The 19,775-nt window shown below is 44.1% G+C and overlaps 1 protein-coding gene across 2 annotated transcripts in view; it reads right to left on the bottom strand.

Annotated features, from left to right (window-relative positions):
• scai (suppressor of cancer cell invasion) overlaps positions 1 to 19,775 on the bottom strand; it is a 136,695-nt gene that overhangs the window by 101,978 nt on the left and 14,942 nt on the right. For both annotated transcript variants that reach the window (XR_004566083.1, XM_034192575.1), the window contains exon 2: positions 7,530 to 7,641. Coding sequence is in view for 1 of the 2 variants with exons in the window: in XM_034192575.1 (XP_034048466.1) it covers positions 7,530 to 7,636 (107 nt within the window). In the remaining variant the exon portion in view is untranslated. The remainder of the gene's footprint in view (positions 1 to 7,529; positions 7,642 to 19,775) is intronic.

Here is a 19,775-nt window from a genome sequence, read left to right as displayed (position 1 = left end):
TATTCATCCCAAAAATGTCTTAGAACAAGCGTTTGCTCAATTTGTCTGCCTCTCTAGCATGTGAAGTTTCTGTTAAGTTACCCATCCATGTAGGCGGCGTTTAATGATGCAAGTCCTCTTTAAAAAGTTAGAACAGTTTCTTCAGCCTCTCTCGGAAGGCCCTTCTGCCTGCCTTCTTCGGCCTTTTCTGCCTCTCTCTTCCTTTCTTCAAACGCTTATCTTTATTTTTGGGTCAACAAGGCCCCATACTAACCTAGCTAAGCTACCATGTGGCTTCATTCGTTGTTTCATTCTTTGATAAATTTAACAAATTAATAGCCTGATGTTTTTAAGGTTTGTCAAGTCTTTCAAATTTTTAAGAGAACTTCCTGAACTTTTCAACATAATAGCAAATTTACAGAAAAGCAACTTTCCGTTTCTGTACTTTACAACGCTGCTCTTAAAGTTTTAACTTTTTTTTTTAAATTCACAAAGACTTTTAATCTGGCTCCAAAAAACCTTTTAAAAGCTACCAGAACCCATTTTCAACAAACACCTTACACCTCTGGGGTCAAGCAAGCTGAAGATGGACCTGACTGCAGGCAGGCATCCTGTTGGTAAAACCAACAAACAATGAAGCCTTGGGATCGCCGGGGAGACCGCTGGTTTAACCCCTGACCCAAGTGAGCTCATGCTGCAAAGAGCCTCATCCATCAAAAATGCAAGGACGGTTCATCCGAACAATCTCTTCCACGGATCAGCTAAGTGACCCAGTTAAAGGTTCCAGAAAAAGGGTTTTGTTGTCAAGGGATGCAAAGTGGCTTCTTTTTAAACATATTTATATGTTTGTTGAATAATTTTCTTAAAAATAATTGGCTTCAAATTTCATCACTAAATTCGAATCAGATTTATTTACTTTTTATTTTTCAGGAATTTGCAAAAACATTTTTCATGTTGTCATTATGGAGTGTTGTGAGTAGAATTTTGAGGGAAAAAATGAATTCACTACATTTTGGAATAAGGCTGTAGCTAGGGCTGAAACGATTAGTCGAGTAACTCTAATAATTCGATGACAAAAAAATGTTCAAGGCAAAATTCTGTGCCTTGAAGCTTCGTTTAACATTGCAGGACATATGCCAGGCCTGTGTGTGGTGCTGTAAAGTCTCCAGAAAAAAAAAACAGAAGAAGACTAGAGCATGCCCATAAACCATGTAAAGGCTAATCTAAAAGCTACCACTTTCCAACATAGAGTAAATGAGTAAAATGAAGTCTTAAGAGAAAGAGGTTCCATGCTGATCATCTGAAATAGACTGACTGCACATTTAAAGTTAAGCAGTGCGTTTGTCTATTTACGGTCCGCTCTAGGTGAGGAGTAACTCGCCCGGCTGCTGTCTCTCTCTGCTCAGTGTGAGGGGCTCAGCACTCCGGTCACACTGGGCAAGTCACAGCTCTGTCCCTGGCCATACTGACAAACAGTTTCTGAAAGCGCCTCTCAGCAAAAGTCCACTCTTTCCTCTGTGTTTTGCTGAAACTCGCACTGAGTGTTTCACTTTTTAATTTTTGCTTTTTTGGGCAACACACAATGCTTCACAAACACTAACATAAATAAAATAATAGGATAATAGGATAAATAATAGGATTATTATTATTATTAAAACTTTTAATTACAAGTTTTCTAATGTAACAAAAGTTTTGGGTTTTTTTTTTTTTACTAAAAAATGTACAGTAATCAGACATTAATCTTGAAGTAAAAACACATAAGGATTTCAAGGTGGCCAAGAATTTGAAAACAGAGATGATCAATAGCTCCAAAGCTCCTGCTAAAACTAGGAAAACTCAGAAGTGAGTGAAGGTTTAACAAGTTGATGCATTAATGTGCCATAAATTCCCCTACTGTTCTATTTGAATTGATACTGAGAATAATTATTTTTGAGTCCTTTGATTTATCATTTCCTCTGTACTTTTCTGAACCACAATGTATGTTTTTTGGATTAAAGGCCAGTAGCACAGTACACAGCACAGTTATCCTAGAGACATGCACCTTAAGCTCTATTTGATTTGATTATACATAAATGATCTTCCAGAGGTATGCTGTGATTTCAATACTCAAATGTATGCAGACGATGCAGTCATTTACACCTATGGTTCTACAACTGATATATCTTACAAACTTACCAGTATTTTAAACAAGGTACAAGACTGGCTTAATGATAACTGCCTGATGCTTAACACAACTAAAACAGTTTGTATGACATTTTCAAAAAGACCAGTAGAGGTACTTGAAACGGTATCCCATTTCAAGTACCTTGGAATCATCTTGGACTCTAATCTTTCCTTCAAAAAACATGTGAAAAAAGTTGTCAACACTGTAAAATATAACCTTCAAAACGTTAAACAAATCAGGTTCTGTATTTCAACTGATGCTGCTAGATCGTACCTTCATTGTATGATCCTGTCTCATATTGAATATTGCTGCACAACATGGTCATTTGCTGGTATGACAGTACTAAAACCTTTAGAGCAACTTTATAAAAAAGCCAGCAAAGTGTTTGCTAAATTACTGTGAAATTCTGGAGAAATACCATCTTTTAAGTTTTAACAACTTTATAATATTTAAGCGTGCTTGTCTCTTCTATACAACTCTCCATGGCCTAGCCCCACCTCCTCTGGAGGAATTTATTAGACATAGAGATCCTAACCTCAGTACTCGGTCTGCTTCTAGAGGGGACTGTGAGGTGCCCCTCAGACGAACTGCCACAGGACAAAACACCATCTCTGTGAAGGGTTGTACAAACTGGAACAGCCTTCCAACAAGGATACGAGACAGTCCCACCCTGAGTACTTTTAAAAATAAACTTAAAAAATGGCTCAAAAACAATTAAACCTGTCAACACAGGTGAGATGTACATAATCTCATGTTTTGTTTTAATTTACTTATTGTAATTGTTTGTTGCGTGTCTGAGGACTACAGATGGAATGTAGCTTTTAGTTAAATCTGGCATATTTACTCTAAGGCATGAAAATGTGCAAAGTGTTCATTAATGTGCATTGTCATCAAATAAACAATAAATAAATAAATAAATATTAAAAAACTGAGTGCGAGGCTTGCATGTTCAACCTCCAGCTGAAATGCATCTGCTGAAGTGCAGAGAAAGAGGGATTAAAAAAAATTAATGCAGGGATCCAAGTCCATCAACATTAAAAAAAAAAAAAAAAAAAAAAACACAACTCAAAAATGGTTAAATTTTACAAGCTGGGGAAAAAACAAAACAAAACAGAAACCACGCCCCACTACCATTTCAGCAAAGTGTCAACAATGGTGCAGCGACATTGTGCCATTGCTTAGGGAGAGCCCTGGACTATGGATGTTGTTTAAAAACGCAAAAGTACTTTTTATCCAATTACTCGATTAATCGCCAGAATAAGACAGAATACTCGATTACTAAAATAATCAATAGCTGCAGCCCTAGCTGTAACATAAAATGTGGAAAAAAATGAAGCGCTATGAATACTTTGTGGATGCACTGTATGCAAAAATGCCTTTAATCTGTCAAATAAATCATTAGTTTCTGAACGTAACAGCAGTTACGGATGCTGGAGGATCTATTCTTATAATTACTGCTCTGATTTTCAGACTTTTTTCCCCTCTTTGTTCAACTTTGCTCTGAAGTTTGAGACCGAGTGCGGCTGCACGTCTGTTCACTCCGGCACTACAGAGACGAGTGAAGAGAAACATGCACGATTAGAGAATCGGGTTCATTCATCCTAAAGCAGTTGATCAGAAAAACACCTGCTGCTGCAGTAACATCACTGAAATACGTTGATTTTTCACCAGATTTTGTTCGAAATGCAGCTAAAAATGAACTTGCCACATTGGGCAAGTGAGGGGCGTGAAGCATGGGTCTGACAGCACCATTCACTCCCCAGTGAAGAGCGGGCAAATTTTACTGTCAGGCCCTGTCATATATGGCAGTCCAAAGGAGAACTTTAATCCCTGAACATTTAGGCCTCTCCTTCCATCTCTGCATTCTGTAGTTGGCATGGATACACAACCAGTAAGCAAAGTACATTATTAAGTGTATCTAGCTATCTATTTATCTCACTTTATTTAGCATTGTCTGCACCGCTCGAATTGTCATCCTACATGAAAACAGCACAATGTATTCCAACGCCAACACTTGTCACCGGAAGAAACTCAAACAAAAAATGCAGCATGGTAGACCAACAGACAGTGATGAAAGTGGGTCATGGATAAAAAAGTTGAACATTTTTGGCAAGGGCCAAAGACTGGGGGTTCTCCCCACAAGAAAAATTTGAAATCTCAGATCCGTTCTGGTGCATTTTCAGGTCTATTTACCCCCCCCCCCAAAAAAATAAAAAAATCTCCAAAAAATTAAATTTCTTGTTGGATCATATCAAGTGTTCCACCCCATTCTTTTCGCACACCTTGTACTATGCTACTGGCCTTTAATCCAAAAAACATACATTGTGGTTCAGAAAAGTACAGAGGAAATGATAAATCAAAGGACTCAAAAATAATTATTCTCAGTATCAATTCAAATAGAACAGTAGGGGAATTTATGGCACATTAATAATTGTACATTTTTAAGTAAAAAAAAAAAAACTTTTCTTACATTAGAAAACTTGTAATTAAAATAGTTTTAATAATAATAATCCTATTATTTATCCTATTATCCTATTTATCCTATTATTTTATTTACGAAGCACTGTGTGTTGCCCAAAAAAAGCAAAAATTAAAAAGTGAAACACTCAGTGCGAGTTTCAGCAAAACACAGAGGAAAGAGTGGACTTTTGCTGAGAGGAGCTTTCAGAAACTGTTTGTCAGTATGGCCAGGGACAGAGCTGTGACTTGCCCAGTGTGACCGGAGTGCTGAGCCCCTCACACTGAGCAGAGAGAGACAGCAGCCGGCCACTGGGCGAGTTACTCCTCACCTAGAGCGGTCCGTAAATAGACAAACGCACTGCTTAACTTTAAATGTGCAGTCAGTCTATTTCAGATGATCAGCATGGAACCTCTTTCTCTTAAGACTTCATTTTACTCATTTACTCTATGTTGGAAAGTGGTAGCTTTTGGATTAGTCTTTACATGGTTTATGGGCATGCTCTAGTCTTCTGTTTTTTTTTCTGGTGACTTTACAGCACCACACACAGGCCTGGCATATGTACTGCAATGTTAAATGAAGCTTCAAGGCACAGAATTTTGCCTTGAACATTTTTTTTGTCATCGAATTATTAGAATTACTCGACTAATCGTTTCAGCCCTAGCTACAGCCTTATTCCAAAATGTAGTGAATTCATTTTTTCCCCTCAAAATTCTACTCACAACACCCAATAATGACAACATGAAAAATGTTTTTGCAAATTCCTGAAAAATAAAAAGTAAATAAATCTGATTCGAAGTTAGTGATGAAATTTGAAGCCAATTATTTTTAAGAAAATTATTCAACAAACATATGAATATGTTTAAAAAGAAGCCACTTTGCATGCCTTGACAACAAAACCTTTTTTCTGGAACCTTTAACTGGGTCATTTAGCTGATCCGTGGAAGAGATTGATCGGATGAACCGTCCTGCCGTTGTTGATGGATGAGGCTCTTTGCAGTGTGAGCTCACTTGGGTCAGGGGATAAACCAGTGGTCTCCCCGGCAATCCCAAGGCTTCCTTGTCGGCTGGTTTTACCAACAGGATGCCTGCCTGCAGTTAGGTCCGTCTTCAGCTTGCTTGACCCCAGAGGTGTAAGGCGTTTGTTGAAAATGGGTTCTGGTAGCTTTTAAAAGTTTTTTGGAGCCAGATTAAAAGTCTCTGTGAATTTAGAAAAAAAAGTTAAAACTTTAAGAGCAGCGTTGTAAAGTACAGAAATGGAAAGTTGCTTTTCTGTAAATTCACTATTATTTTGAAAAGATCAGGAAGTTCTCTTAAAAATTTGAAAAACTTGATGAACCTTAAAAACATCATGCTATTAATTTGTTAAATTTATCAAAGAATGAAACAACGAATGAAGCCACATGGTAGCTTAGCTAGGTTAGCATGGGGCCTTGTTGACCCAAAAATAAAGTTAAGCGTTTAAAGAAAGGAAGAGAGAGGCAGAAAAGGCCGAAGAAGGCAGGCAGAAGGGCCTTCCGAGAGAGGCTGAAGAAACTGTTCTAACTTTTTAAAGGGGACTTGCATCATTAAACACCGCCAACGTGGATGGGTAACTTCACAGAAACTTCACATGCTAGAGAGGCAGACAAATTCAGGAAACGCTTGTTTTAAGACATTTTTGGGATGAATATAATGTTATTAAAGGCTTAAACACATCCTACACATACCACTTGGTTAACAGAATATTCCATTATCAAAACATGGATAAGTCAGGAAAGAAAACATCACATTTAAACACAACAGCAGTTACAAGGAACACATGTCATTTAAATGCAAAGCATTTTGTTTGATTAATGAACACAAACGTTCGAATTTTATATATGCATAACATAAAATACTGTTCTCCTGCATTTAAACAAAAGGTCTTTTTCTTCACTTAGAGATAATAGCTGGTTGTCAAGGCTCAAAGTTTATGGCCACGTGTTATCATGGAAGAGATCTTCTTGCACATTTGGGGAGTTTCTGGCCTTGACATGAGACCATACAAGGTGCATTCCTGGCGAAGTTCATATTCTGACATGAAGCAATTATAATGTCATGTAATTCACTGTGACTGAAATTTAACTGATAAACAAGCAAGGGCTCCTTATAAAAACTCTGACTTACAATCCTGTTGTGATGTGGGACCAAAGGAGGCCCACGTAAGTGTCTCCAAAGCTTATCTCCAGATGGAACCAGGAATTTCCCAGTTATGCCTGGTTCACACGGCAAGATAATTAGGCGCTGTGCTATTTTCTTTGATTACTTGATAGTTAAAAAAAATTAAAATTAAAAATCTAAGTTATTTAAAGTTGAAACTTTTCTTGGAGTTATGAGAGTAACAATTAAAAACTGAGTAGTTTTATTTGGTAAAATGAAAATAGGACGAACAATTTACGAACATATCAGAGCATTATATTATATCACATATTTTCAATTACTTATTCACCTCAGACAAATTTTTGTCCATTGCTCAAACTCAATCTTGTGGTTATGACTAGCAGACAGAGTTAAACTCTCGTCTGAATGCTAAAGGCATTAGCATTTTTAGCAGCTGTAAACGTCACCCGTTACCTCCACTTAATGTATCATTACTGGAAGAAATACACAGCTCATAACCTTTAATGTCCACAACAAAGTAAACCGTAAGGAAAACAACCACGCAGTGTCCAAAAATATTACTTATAAACTCCCAAAAGAAAATAACCCTTCTTCTTTGGAGATTATTGGCAGCTTGCAAACCAACACATGCATTACTGCCACCAACTGTTTGGGCATGGAACTGAATGAATGGATTCTGCCGAATGCTATAAAAAAAAATGGAACTGTTCATCACATGAGTAAAAACTCAACTTTCCTGTAATTTCCGGAAACGTTTCATCGCTGTAAAGAAAACTACAAACTGACCTAAGCCCATTGAAGAGTTGTTTGGACTTGTCCAAGAGATAGCAGAAATCAGTGACAGTCTTCCTTTCACCTAATGGAATATCATCCTCAGTCTCAGCTCCAGTCATGACACCTGATTACAAACAAACACATACAAAAAACAAAAATAATTGACAGTTACATCACATGACACAACAAACAAAAAATTGAATTCCTTTTAGCTAATCTCTCAAGCAATCAATCAATTCAATCAATTTTATTTATATAGCGCCAAATCACAACAAACAGTTGCCCCAAGGCGCTTTATATTGTAAGGCAAGGCCATACAATAATTACGTAAAAACCCCAACGGTCAAAACGACCCCCTGTGAGCAAGCACTTGGCGACAGTGGGAAGGAAAAACTCCCTTTTAACAGGAAGAAACCTCCAGCAGAACCAGGCTCAGGGATGGGCAGTCTTCTGCTGGGACTGGTTGGGGCTGAGGGAGAGAACCAGGAAAAAGACATGCTGTGGAGGGGAGCAGAGATCAATCACTAATGATTAAATGCAGAGTGGTGCATACAGAGCAAAAAGAGAAAGAAACACTCAGTGCATCATGGGAACCCCCCAGCAGTCTAAGTCTGTAGCAGCATAACTAAGGGATGGTTCAGGGTCACCTGATCCAGCCCTAACTATAAGCTTTAGCAAAAAGGAAAGTTTTAAGCCTAATCTTAAAAGTAGAGAGGGTGTCTGTCTCCCTGATCTGAATTGGGAGCTGGTTCCACAGGAGAGGAGCCTGAAAGCTGAAGGCTCTGCCTCCCATTCTACTCTTACAAACCCTAGGAACTACAAGTAAGCCTGCAGTCTGAGAGCGAAGCGCTCTACTGGGGTGATATGGTACTATGAGGTCCCTAAGATAAGATGGGACCTGATTATTCAAAACCTTATAAGTAAGAAGAATTTTAAATTCTATTCTAGAATTAACAGGAAGCCAATGAAGAGAGGCCAATATGGGTGAGATATGCTCTCTCCTTCTAGTCCCCGTTAGTACTCTAGCTGCAGCATTTTGAATTAACTGAAGGCTTTTCAGGGAACTTTAAGGACAACCTGATAATAATGAATTACAATAGTCCAGCCTAGAGGAAATAAATGCATGAATTAGTTTTTCAGCATCACTCTGAGACAAGACCTTTCTAATTTTAGAGATATTGCGTAAATGCAAAAAAGCAGTCCTACATATTTGTTTAATATGCGCTTTGACTGACATATCCTGATCAAAAAACACTCCAAGATTTCTCACAGTATTACTAGAGGTCAGGGTAATGCCATCCAGAGTAAGGATCTGGTTAGACACCATGTTTCTAAGATTTGTGGGGCCAAGTGTTGTGAAAGTGTAGGAACACGGACCCACAACAGGGGGCGTAAAAGAACGGGTAATGGATAAGCCAAACAGTAACAATTTAATGTTGTAAATTGTGCACAACGGAATACAGACAACAACCAGTTTGGAACTACAGTCAATTACATTGGGTGACGTGTGGGCAGGCTTGAGGATAGGAGACGCCCGTCCAGAACCAAGCCGGATCCCACACGGCCCTCACCGCCAACGGATCTGAAGAACACCGGAGCCGCCAAGTCCTGGGTCCCCAGGTGGTCCCCGTCTCCAGCTGTTAGACCTGGTACTGCTGGCAGAGAACAGAAACAGTACAGGTGAGTGTGAGTACGCACACTCAGTAATCCCACAGTCCATGTTCTTTTGGGAGGGAGCACCTCCACCTCCAGTCAAACACTCGTGCAGCTCCTGTCTAACCACTTATCTGGTTGGGGTGTGAAGCGAAGCCGTCGCTGATCACACCAAACGCCAATCCCACAGATAAGGCAACACCCACAGGAAAACGGCTGCAAAGAAGTTCAGACTATTAGTCAGTGTTTTCGGTTTAGCAGAGAAAATTACCTCCAAGGTAGCTGATTTCTCGGCGAGGAGGTGGAGTTGCAGTCCGGCCTTTATGGTGATGGTGATGAGCTGAATGAGTGACAGCTGGTGCTGATGATGAGTGACAGCTGTCACTCCCAGTGGCTCCGGCGCCCTCTCGTGCTTGAAGCCCGCACTCCAAGCATGGCGCCATTTGCTGGTGGTGGGCCAGCAGTACCTCCTCTTCAGCGGCCCACACAACAGGACCCCCCCCCACTCAACGGGCGCGACCAGGCTTGTCCGCGTGCCGCCGGTAGAAGTCGGCCAGGAGGGCCGGGTCCAGGATGAAGCTCCTCTTCATCCAGGAGCGTTCTTCGGGTCCATACCCCTCCCAGTCCACCAAATACTGGAATGCCCGGCCCTTCTGACGGACGTCCAGGAGCCGGCGCACGTCCCCGTCGATGATCCGGGCAGGAGGCGGCGCCGGTCCGGGGGTACAGAGAGGTGAAATGTGGTGAGGTTTGATGCGTGACACATGGAAAACCGGGTGGATCCGCAGCGAAGCTGGTAGCTTCAGCTTCACTGCGGCTGGACTTAGGACGTCGGGTGCGCGGAGGTCACGCAGCGGAGGGCCTGCTACAATTCATGGTTCGCCCGCTCTGCCTGTCCATTCGTCTGAGGATGGTACCCGGACAAGAGACTCACGGTGGCCCCCAGTTCCCTGCAGAAACTCCTCCAGACCTGAGAGGAGAACTGAGGACCACGGTCTGAGACAATATCGGATGGAATCCCATGCAGACGCAAGACATGGTGGACCAGGAGGTCTGCAGTCTCCTGGGCCGTCGGGAGCTTCGGGAGGGCCACGAAGTGGGCCGCCTTAGAGAACCGGTCCACTATCGTGAGGATGGTAGTCATGCCCTGAGACAGCGGGAGGCCCGTGACAAAGTCCAGGCCGATGTGAGACCAGGGGCGATGAGGCACGGGCAGAGGCTGGAGGAGGCCTTGGGCCTTGTGGTGGTCAGCTTTGCCCCTGGCACAGGTGGTGCAGGCCTGGACATACTCCCGGACTTCGGCTTCCATAGATGCCCACCAGAAGCGCTGCCGGACCACTGCCACGGTCCTTCGCACCCCTGGATGACAGGAGAGCTTGGAACCGTGACAGAAGTCTAGGACCGCAGCCCTGGCCTCTGGTGGGATGTACAATTTGTCCTTCGGACCTGTCCCCGGATACGGGCTCCGTGTCAGGGCCTCCCGGACGGTCTTCTCCACGTCCCAGGTGAGGGTGGCCACGACAGTGGACTCGGGGATGATGGTTTCCGTCGGGTCTGACAGCTCGGTCTTGACCTCCTTTTCATGCACCCGGGACAGGGCGTCAGATCGTTGGTTCTTCGTCCCGGGGCGGTAGGTGATCCGAAAGTCAAAACGCCCGAAGAACAGTGACCAGCGGGCTTGCCTGGGGTTCAGACGCCTGGCGGTCCGAATGTACTCCATGTTCCGATGGTCCGTGAAAACCGTAAATGGTACCGATGCTCCCTCCAACAGGTGTCTCCACTGCTCAAAAGCCTCCTTCACCGCAAGAAGTTCCCGATTGCCGACGTCATAGTTCCTTTCAGCCGGGGTCAACCTGCGGGAAAAGTAGGAACATGGATGGAGAACCTTGTCGGACTCCCCGCTCTGGGATAGCACGGCTCCTATCCCCGAGTCAGAGGCGTCCACTTCAACTACAAACTGGCGATTGGGATCGGGCTGCACCAGAACTGGTGCAGTTGAGAACCGGCGTTTCAACTCCCTAAATGCAGCTTCGCACCAATCCGACCAGGTGAAGGGGACTTTAGTGGAGGTCAGGGCTGTCAGGGGGCTAACTACCTGACTGTAGCCCTTGATGAACCTCCGGTAGAAATTTGCAAAACCGAGGAACTGTTGCAGTTTCCGACGGTTTGTTGGTTGGGGCCAATCTCTCACCGCCGCAACCTTGGCCGGATCAGGGGCGACGGAGTTGGAGGAGATTATGAACCCCAGGAAGGACAAAGAAGTGCGGTGGAACTTGCACTTCTCGCCCTTCACAAACAGCCGGTTCTCCAACAACCGCTGTAGGACCTGACGTACATGCTTGACATGGGTCTCAGGATCCGGAGTAAAGATGAGTATATCGTCTAGATATACGAAGACAAACCGATGCAGGAAGTCCTGCAAGACGTCATTAACCAATGCTTGGAACGTCGTGAGCGCATTGGTGAGGCCGAACGGCATGACCAGGTACTCAAAGTGACCTAACGTGGTGTTAAATGCCGTCTTCCACTCGTCTCCCTCCCGGATCCGAACCAGGTGATAAGCATTCCTAAGATCCAATTTTGTGAAAATTTGGGCTCCATGCAAGGGCGTGAACACTGAATCCAACAGAGGTAATGGGTATCGGTTGCGAACCGTGATCTCGTTCAGCCCTCTGTAATCAATGCATGGACGGAGTCCGCCGTCCTCCTTGCCCACAAAAAAGAAACCAGCACCCATCGGGGAGGTGGAGTTCCGGATCAACCCGGCAGCTAACGAGTCCCGGATGTAGGTCTCCATTGATTCGCGTTCCGGACGTGAGAACAGCCTGCTGGATGGGTACTCAGCGCCCGGTATCAAATCAATGGCACAATCGTACGGACGGTGCGGGGCAGTGTGAGTGCCAGATCTTTGCTGAAGACGTCAGCAAGGTCACGGTACTCGGCTGGCACCGCCGCCAGATTGGGGGGAACTATAACCTCCTCCTTAGCTGTCACACCGGGTGGAACCGAGGATCCTAAACACTCCCGGTGGCAGGTTTCGCTCCACTGAACCACAACCCCAGACGGCCAATCAATCCGGGGATTGTGTTTTAACACCCATGGGAAACCCAAAATCACTCGGGAGGTAGAAGGTGTTACATAAAACACAATCTCCTCCCTGTGATTTCCAGATGCAACCAATGTCACTGGCTGTGTCTGGTGTGTTATTAGTGGAAGAAGGGTGCCATCTAGTGCCTGCACCGACAATGGTGACGGTAAGGCCACTAGAGGGAGCCCAACCTCCTTTGCCCATCTGCTATCCAGCAGATTCCCCTCCGACCCCGTGTCCACCAGTGCTGGGGCGTGAAGGGTTAGATCCCCACTCAGGATCGTGACTGGGATACGTGCAAATTTTCGGGGTCTCCCCGCGTGGGTATTGTGACCCACCCTTAGCCCAGTCTCTAAGGACGAGTGCTGCTGTTTTGACCGTTTGGGGCATTCTCTCTGTGTGTGCTAGGTTGAGCTGCAGAGAAAACACTCCCCACGGATCAGCCTCCTTTGTCTCTGATCTGATCACCTTTTGGCCCTGCTCGTTTCCATAGCAACGTCAGCAGGGGGAGCTGTCATCACGTGGAGTGCCCTGGCTGTGGAGCGTGGGGAAGACGGCTCCCTTTTGGACCCGGGAGGAAGAGGGACGGCTTGTGCCTGACCACGCCCTTCGTCTCGCTCCCGTCGGTATTCTGTTAATCGGTTGTCTAACCGTATAACCAGGTCGATAAGCCCGTCTAAATCCCGCGGCTCGTCCTTCGCCACCAGGTGCTCCTTAAGGACCAGAGACAGTCCGTTTACAAAGGCGGCACGGAGCGCAACAGCATTCCAGCCGGCCCACACTGCCGCGATGCGGAAGTCGACTGCATACTTCGCTGCGCTCCGACACCCCTGTCTTATCGACAGCAGCACACTTGAAGCGGTCTCACCTTTATGAGGGTGGTCGAACACCTGTCGGAACTCCCTCACAAACTCAGTGTAAATCATTAGGAGCCGTGAATTCTGCTCCCAGAGCGCCATAGCCCAGGCGCGTGCCTCTCCTCGAAGCAAATTTATAACGTAAGCCACCCGGCTAGCGTCTGATGCGTACATGACGGGACGCTGTGAAAAGATGAGCGAGCACTGCATCAAGAAGTCTGCGCACGTCTCCACACAGCCTACGTACGGCTCCGGAGGGCTTATGTATGCTTCAGGGGAAGGTGGGGGGGTTCGTTGAACGACCAGTGGAATGTCTGTTTCTGGCATTCGGTCAGCAGGAGGAGGTGCTGCAGCAGCGCCCTGAGCATGCGCTTCCACCTGGGCGGTGAGAGCCTCCATCCTTCGATTGAGAACAACGCTCTGCTCAGGAACTAAGTCCAACCGAGCAGTAAAAGCGGTTAAGATGTGCTGCAGCTCACCTAACACGCCTCCTGCTGGCGCCTGTGCACCTCGCTCTTCCATTGGCTGTTCAAGCGATGGTTGACACCCCTCGGGATCCATGACGCTGGCCGAGAAATCCTGTTCTGAAAGTGTAGGAACACGGACCCACGACAGGGGGCGTAAAAGAACGGGCAATGGATAAGCCAAACAGTAACAATTTAATGTTGTAAATTGTGCACAACGGAATACAGGCAACAACCAGTTTGGAACTACAGTCAATTACGTTGGGTGACGTGTGGGCAGGCTTGAGGATAGGAGACGCCCGTCCAGAACCAAGCCGGATCCCACACGGCCCTCACCGCCAACGGATCTGAAGAACACCGGAGCCGCCAAGTCCTGGGTCTGTGGAATGATATTTTCTAAAAGCAGACTACAGTGGTTCAAAAAGATTATTCTCACTAAGGTGGTCCACGAGCTGGCGTGAAACCACTTTTTCCAGAATTTTAGAGCAAAATGATAGATTTGATATCAGCCTATAGTTTTTTAATACACTAGGGTCAAAATTAGATTTCTTAAGTAATGGTTTAATCACTGCAAATTTGAAACATTTAGGAACAGATACAGAAGTTAATGAGAGATTAATAATTTCCAGCACAGTCGGCCCAAGAGTGGGCCACAGGTCCTTAAACAGTTTTGTTGGTACAGGATCAATTAAGCAGATTGTGCTTTTTATAGACGCTACGGGTTTCGTCAGCACACCTAGTGGGATACTATCAAATTCTGTAAATCTAGGTAATACCTCAATAATGGCACCCACCTCAACAGCAGGGTGTAGTGGCTGGGTTAAGGAATGCTGGGATTTGTTTAACCTATAATATAATGCAGGACATCTTGTGCTGTAAAAGGAGAGCAAACTACAGGTGGTTATCCATGTATAAGTGTTGCCACCGTATTGAACAAGAACTCTGAGTTATGCTTGTTTTTGTTGATCAAATCAAAGTAATAGGTTCGCTTTGTAGAGAGTAGTGCATGCTTATAGTCTAAGACAGCATCACGCCATGCAAGGTGGAATAATTCTAATTTTGAACTACGCCATTTCCGCTCTAGACCTCAAGCCTTATGCTTGAGGTCATGCAAGTAATCATTGAACCAAGGTGACTGTGTTTTGGGGGGTGGTGCTGTTTTAACAAAGGTGGCGCAATCATGTTGAGTGTAGTTTTGATCACTGATTTTAAACTATCCACAAGACTGTCCACTGATTGGGCATTTGCCAAACATGAAGCTAAGATATCAGGCAGTCTGGCTTTGAGTTCAGTCATAGTTGAGGAGTTGATGCATCGCCTTACTTGTGTGAAGCGCCTTGAGGCAACTCTGTTGTGATTTGGCGTTATATAAATGAAAATAAATTAAATTAAAAAATCGCCATAGTGATACATAAGGCTGTTGTTCCACTAAACACTGCAGCGAAACTGTAAACCTAATAAGTGAGTGATCAGAGACCACTGATGCAAGAGGTATTCGTGAATATTCATGACAGCAATACAACGTGCGAGAACCAAATCCAGGGTATTTCCACTAATGTGCGTCGAGTCCTGAATACATTGCTGAAATCCTAATGCATTCACAATTTCCATAAATAATTTTCAGAGGGGATCAGAAGGCTTATTTATATGATCAGAATGTTATCTGCACTAGTTAACAAGTTAGAGGTGAATGCAACAAATTCATCTAAGAATTCAGAGTATGGGCCAGGGGGCCTATATACAGTGACAAAATAATATGGCTGATTTTTATTCTTCTGACCTTGGCAATACATAGCATCGTGGGTAGAGCGGCGAATCAGATGCTCAAATGAGTTATATTTGTGACCCCAACAGCTAATAAGCTAAACCTAGATTTGCAAATAAGAGCAACACCCCCACCTTGTTTCACATCACGAGGAATGTGACTAAATGTGTATGCCAATGGGCAGACCTCATTTAAGGGGAGGACAGCTGTAGGTTTAAGCCCGGTTTCACATAACCCAATCATATCTAAGTGACGATCCATAATTAGATAATTAATCAACAATGATTTTGAGGATAGTGATCTATGTTAATGAGACCCAGGCTAAGGACCTCAGTGGGGTTGATCATCGCAGCGACACTCATCTGCTCCAGCCCTGCACCCCCCCACCAGGTTCCAGCGCCTCTAATCATGAAGTGCTTCAAGATACTGGTTTTCCAGCACATCACACTCAACTCCCACCAGTTTGCATTCTGAGTGAAAAGATATACAGAGGCACTGCATGCTGTGCTGAGCCACCTGGAACAACAGCATATTGAAGATGTTCTTTGTGGATTACAACTGGACACCGTGGGCCTCCCCCCTCTCACATGTACCTGGATCAAGGATTTTCGGACCAACAGACCCCAGACTGTGAGACTTGGCCCCCACCTTTCCTCCACCTGTACACTGAGCACCGGTTCACTGCACAGCTGCATGCTGAGCCCCCTCCTGTACTGCCTCCACACCTATGACTGCAGTCTAGCACACAGAATCAACAACTTCATCAAATTTGCTGATGACAACACAGTGGTCGGACTGATCTCAAAGGGAGACGAGGCAGCCTACACAGAGGAGGTCCAGTGGTTAACGACCTGGTGTTCAAACAACAACCTGGCACTGAACATAAAAAAACAAAAAACAAAGGAGATCATCATGGACTTTTGGAGAAACAGAAGTACTCCCCCATCAACAGCGAGTGTGTGGAGGGGGTCCACACATCATTCAGGTTCCTGTGAGTTCAGATCTCTGATGACCTCTCCTGGACAGACAACATCTCAGCTGTCATTAAGAAGGCCCAGCAGCACCTACACTTCCTCAGAGTCCTCAGGAAAAACAACATGCACAGGAAGCTGCTACTTTCCTTCTACTGCACATCCATTGAGAGGCTGCCGATGTATTGCGTTTCTACATGGTACGGGTGCTGCACTGAGGCAGACACAGCAAGGCTTCAGAGGACAGCCAAAGCAGCACAGAGGATTGTTGACTGCCCTCTGCCCTCCCTGATGGACATCTACACCACCTGGAGTGGACTTTTATTGTGGCCAGCCTAAGACACACGTGTCCAATAATCATGCTGCGTAATCAGCATCTTGATTATATATTTACTTGATATATTTAGATGGATTTGTGAACAATATTTGAGAGAATTAGGTATGTTGTGTATATAGAAAATGTTTTAGATCTTTGAGTTCAGCTCATGAAAAATGGGAGCAAAAACAAGTGTTGTGTTTATACTTTTGTTCAGTGTATGCATCACTGTCAATACTTCTGCGCTTTAAATAGTACCTCAATATTTATTCATACAATCAATATTTATTCATAGAATCAATACAATCATATGTGATAGTCATCTGTATCAATCACCGCCAAGTGTATTACAGGGTGGGCCAATAAAATGTTACCACTTTTTTTTAATTTGTACAATTAGAGTGTACTACAACAACCCACAGACCACTGAGGCCCTGAAGACCAACATCTGTCACGAATTTCAGAGAATCCCTCTTGAGATGTGTGACAATGTCATCACAAACTTCAATGTGCGTGTTGCAGCTGTAATCCAAAGAGGAGCGCAGATTGAACATGTCATCAATTATTGAACTGTGCAGAAAAGAAGAGACAAAGTGGGAAACCTTTGGTATCAATTGTTAATTTGATGCTTCTATTACAAGTCTGTAATAAGTTCTCATTTCAAAAACTTGCATACGATCAAAAAGTGGGAACATTTTATTGGCCCACCCTGTATAATTATTCAGTCTATACTCAACTCCTTTGCAATACATAAAAAAAAAATATATATATATATATATATACATACATACATATATATATTCAAGGATTCAAAAGAATTTTATTGTCATATGCACAAAGGAACATGTTCCCTGCACAATGAAATGAGTTTACTGCATTTAACCCATCCTAATTGCCAGTTAGGAGCAGAAGTCGCCTTTAGGCGCCCGAAGACCAGCTCCAGATGTATATCCTGCCTTAGGTCAACAGCAGGGCTGAGCAAACCATGACCGGCCTCATGACGACAGACGACACACATAACACACAACACACATAAGCCGGCCCGGTACATGAACACATATAAAAAGCACACACAAGGTAAAACTTGGGAAAGAAAAACCTTCATTTCTGCTGCATTGAATCATGCAGCAGCAATGCAGAAAAAAACCCATCAGCACAATGACCAATGATCACACACAACAACAAGACGAGAGTAAGAGTCCAGTTATCAGACAGAACACCCGGAGGCCGCCTTTAGGCGCCATCAACGGCCTTGTTCGTCCATTCTGGAGGGAGGAGGGGCCCAGCCCTGAACAGTCCACTGTCCACAGTCAACGTCAGAGCTGGAGAAGCTGAGGGCGGGGGGAGACCAGGGGAATGAGGCATGAGCGTTGTTCTTCTCCAGGAGGTTTTTATCACAGCGACCTTGAAGTGCAGCTGTGTTTTGGGAAGCAGAATGAAAATCCAGATTAGCAGACACCTGAAAGATTACACAGTCTGAGACAGAGTGGATTTCAATACATCTGAATTAGGAGAGGAGATGTGGTCATTACTGACGATCAATGCGGTTTCCAGTGCAGCCATTCTTCCGGAGATGGTATCCAAGGCGCGGTTAACACCCGCCGACTGAGCTGACACTGCCCTTCCAATCGAATCAATCATGTGGGGCAGCCTGGATGGGCCAATTATTGCCACTTCCACTTTCTTAATTTTCCGGTAAACCAGCGCTATGCCCGCTCCACACAGCAGGAACCAGGTCACCACCATGCCAAATATATACACATTTTCGACGTCCTCCACAGACAGCGTGTAAAGGCACATGACCTGCCATTTCCTCCAACTGTCCATCACGTAACCCATCACATGTGTCCCGGCAGGACAGGTCGGGTCCTCCGCTCCCGAGTGTCTTGTAGAAAAAATTGTGTCAATTGTATTCAGAGACCACTTTAACAGATCCATTTTTGCTGTTTCCAGAAGAGCAAAGCTGGCAGCCTCACAGACAACACGCCACAGAAGCAGGAAAGATAAGGAGGGAGGGAGAAGAGAAAAATGCGACCGTCTCGGCTGAGAGCAAGGAGGTGTGTGTGTGTGTGTGTGTGTGTGTGTGTGTGTATATATTATGGAATTATGGAATCATGAAAAACAAAAGGATGCTCCAACACATCACTAGTATTTTGTTGCACCACCTCTGGCTTTTATAACAGCTTGCAGTCTCTGAGGCATGGACTTAATGAGTGACAAACAGTACTCTTCATCAATCTGGCTCCAACTTTCTCTGATTGCTGTTGCCAGATCAGCTTTGCAGGTTGGAGCCTTGTCATGGACCATTTTCTTCAACTTCCACCAAAGATTTTCAATTGGATTAAGATCCGGACTACTTGCAGGCCATGACATTGACCCTATGTGTCTTTTTGCAAGGAATATTTTCACAGTTTTTGCTCTATGGCAAGATGCATTATCATCTTGAGAAATGATTTCATCATCCCCAAGCATCCTTTCAATTGATGGGATAAGAAAAGTGTCCAAAATATCAACGTAAACTTGTGCATTTATTGATGATGTAATGACAGCCATCTCCCCAGTGCCTTTACCTGACATGCAGCCCCATATCATCAATGACTGTGGAAATTTACATGTTCTCTTCAGGCAGTCATCTTTATAAATCTCATTGGAATGGCACCAAACAAAAGTTCCAGCATCATCACCTTGCCCAATGCAGATTCAAGATTCATCACTGAATATGACTTACATCCAGTCATCCACAGTCCACGATTGCTTTTCCTTAGCTCATTGTAACCTTGTTTTTTTTTCTGTTTAGGTGTTAATGATGGCTTTCGTTTAGTTTTTCTGTATGTAAATCCCATTTCCTTTAGGCGGTTTCTTACAGTTCGGTCACAGATGTTGACTCCAGTTTCCTCCCATTTGTTCCTCATTTGTTATATAGTGCATTTTCGATTTTTGAGACATATTGCTTTAAGTTTTCTGTCTTGACGCTTTGATGTCTTCCTTGGTCTACCAGTATGTTTGCCTTTAACAACCTTCCCATGTTGTTTGTAGTTGGTCCAGAGTTTAGACACAGCTGACTGTGAACAACCAACATCTTTTGCAACACTGCGTGATGATTTACCCTCTTTTAAGAGTTTGATAATCCTCTCCTTTGTTTCA

Source organism: Thalassophryne amazonica, chromosome 17 (genome assembly GCF_902500255.1).
Source record: "Thalassophryne amazonica chromosome 17, fThaAma1.1, whole genome shotgun sequence".
NCBI lineage: Eukaryota > Metazoa > Chordata > Actinopteri > Batrachoidiformes > Batrachoididae > Thalassophryne > Thalassophryne amazonica.
This window is presented reverse-complemented; position numbering and strand designations above follow the sequence as displayed.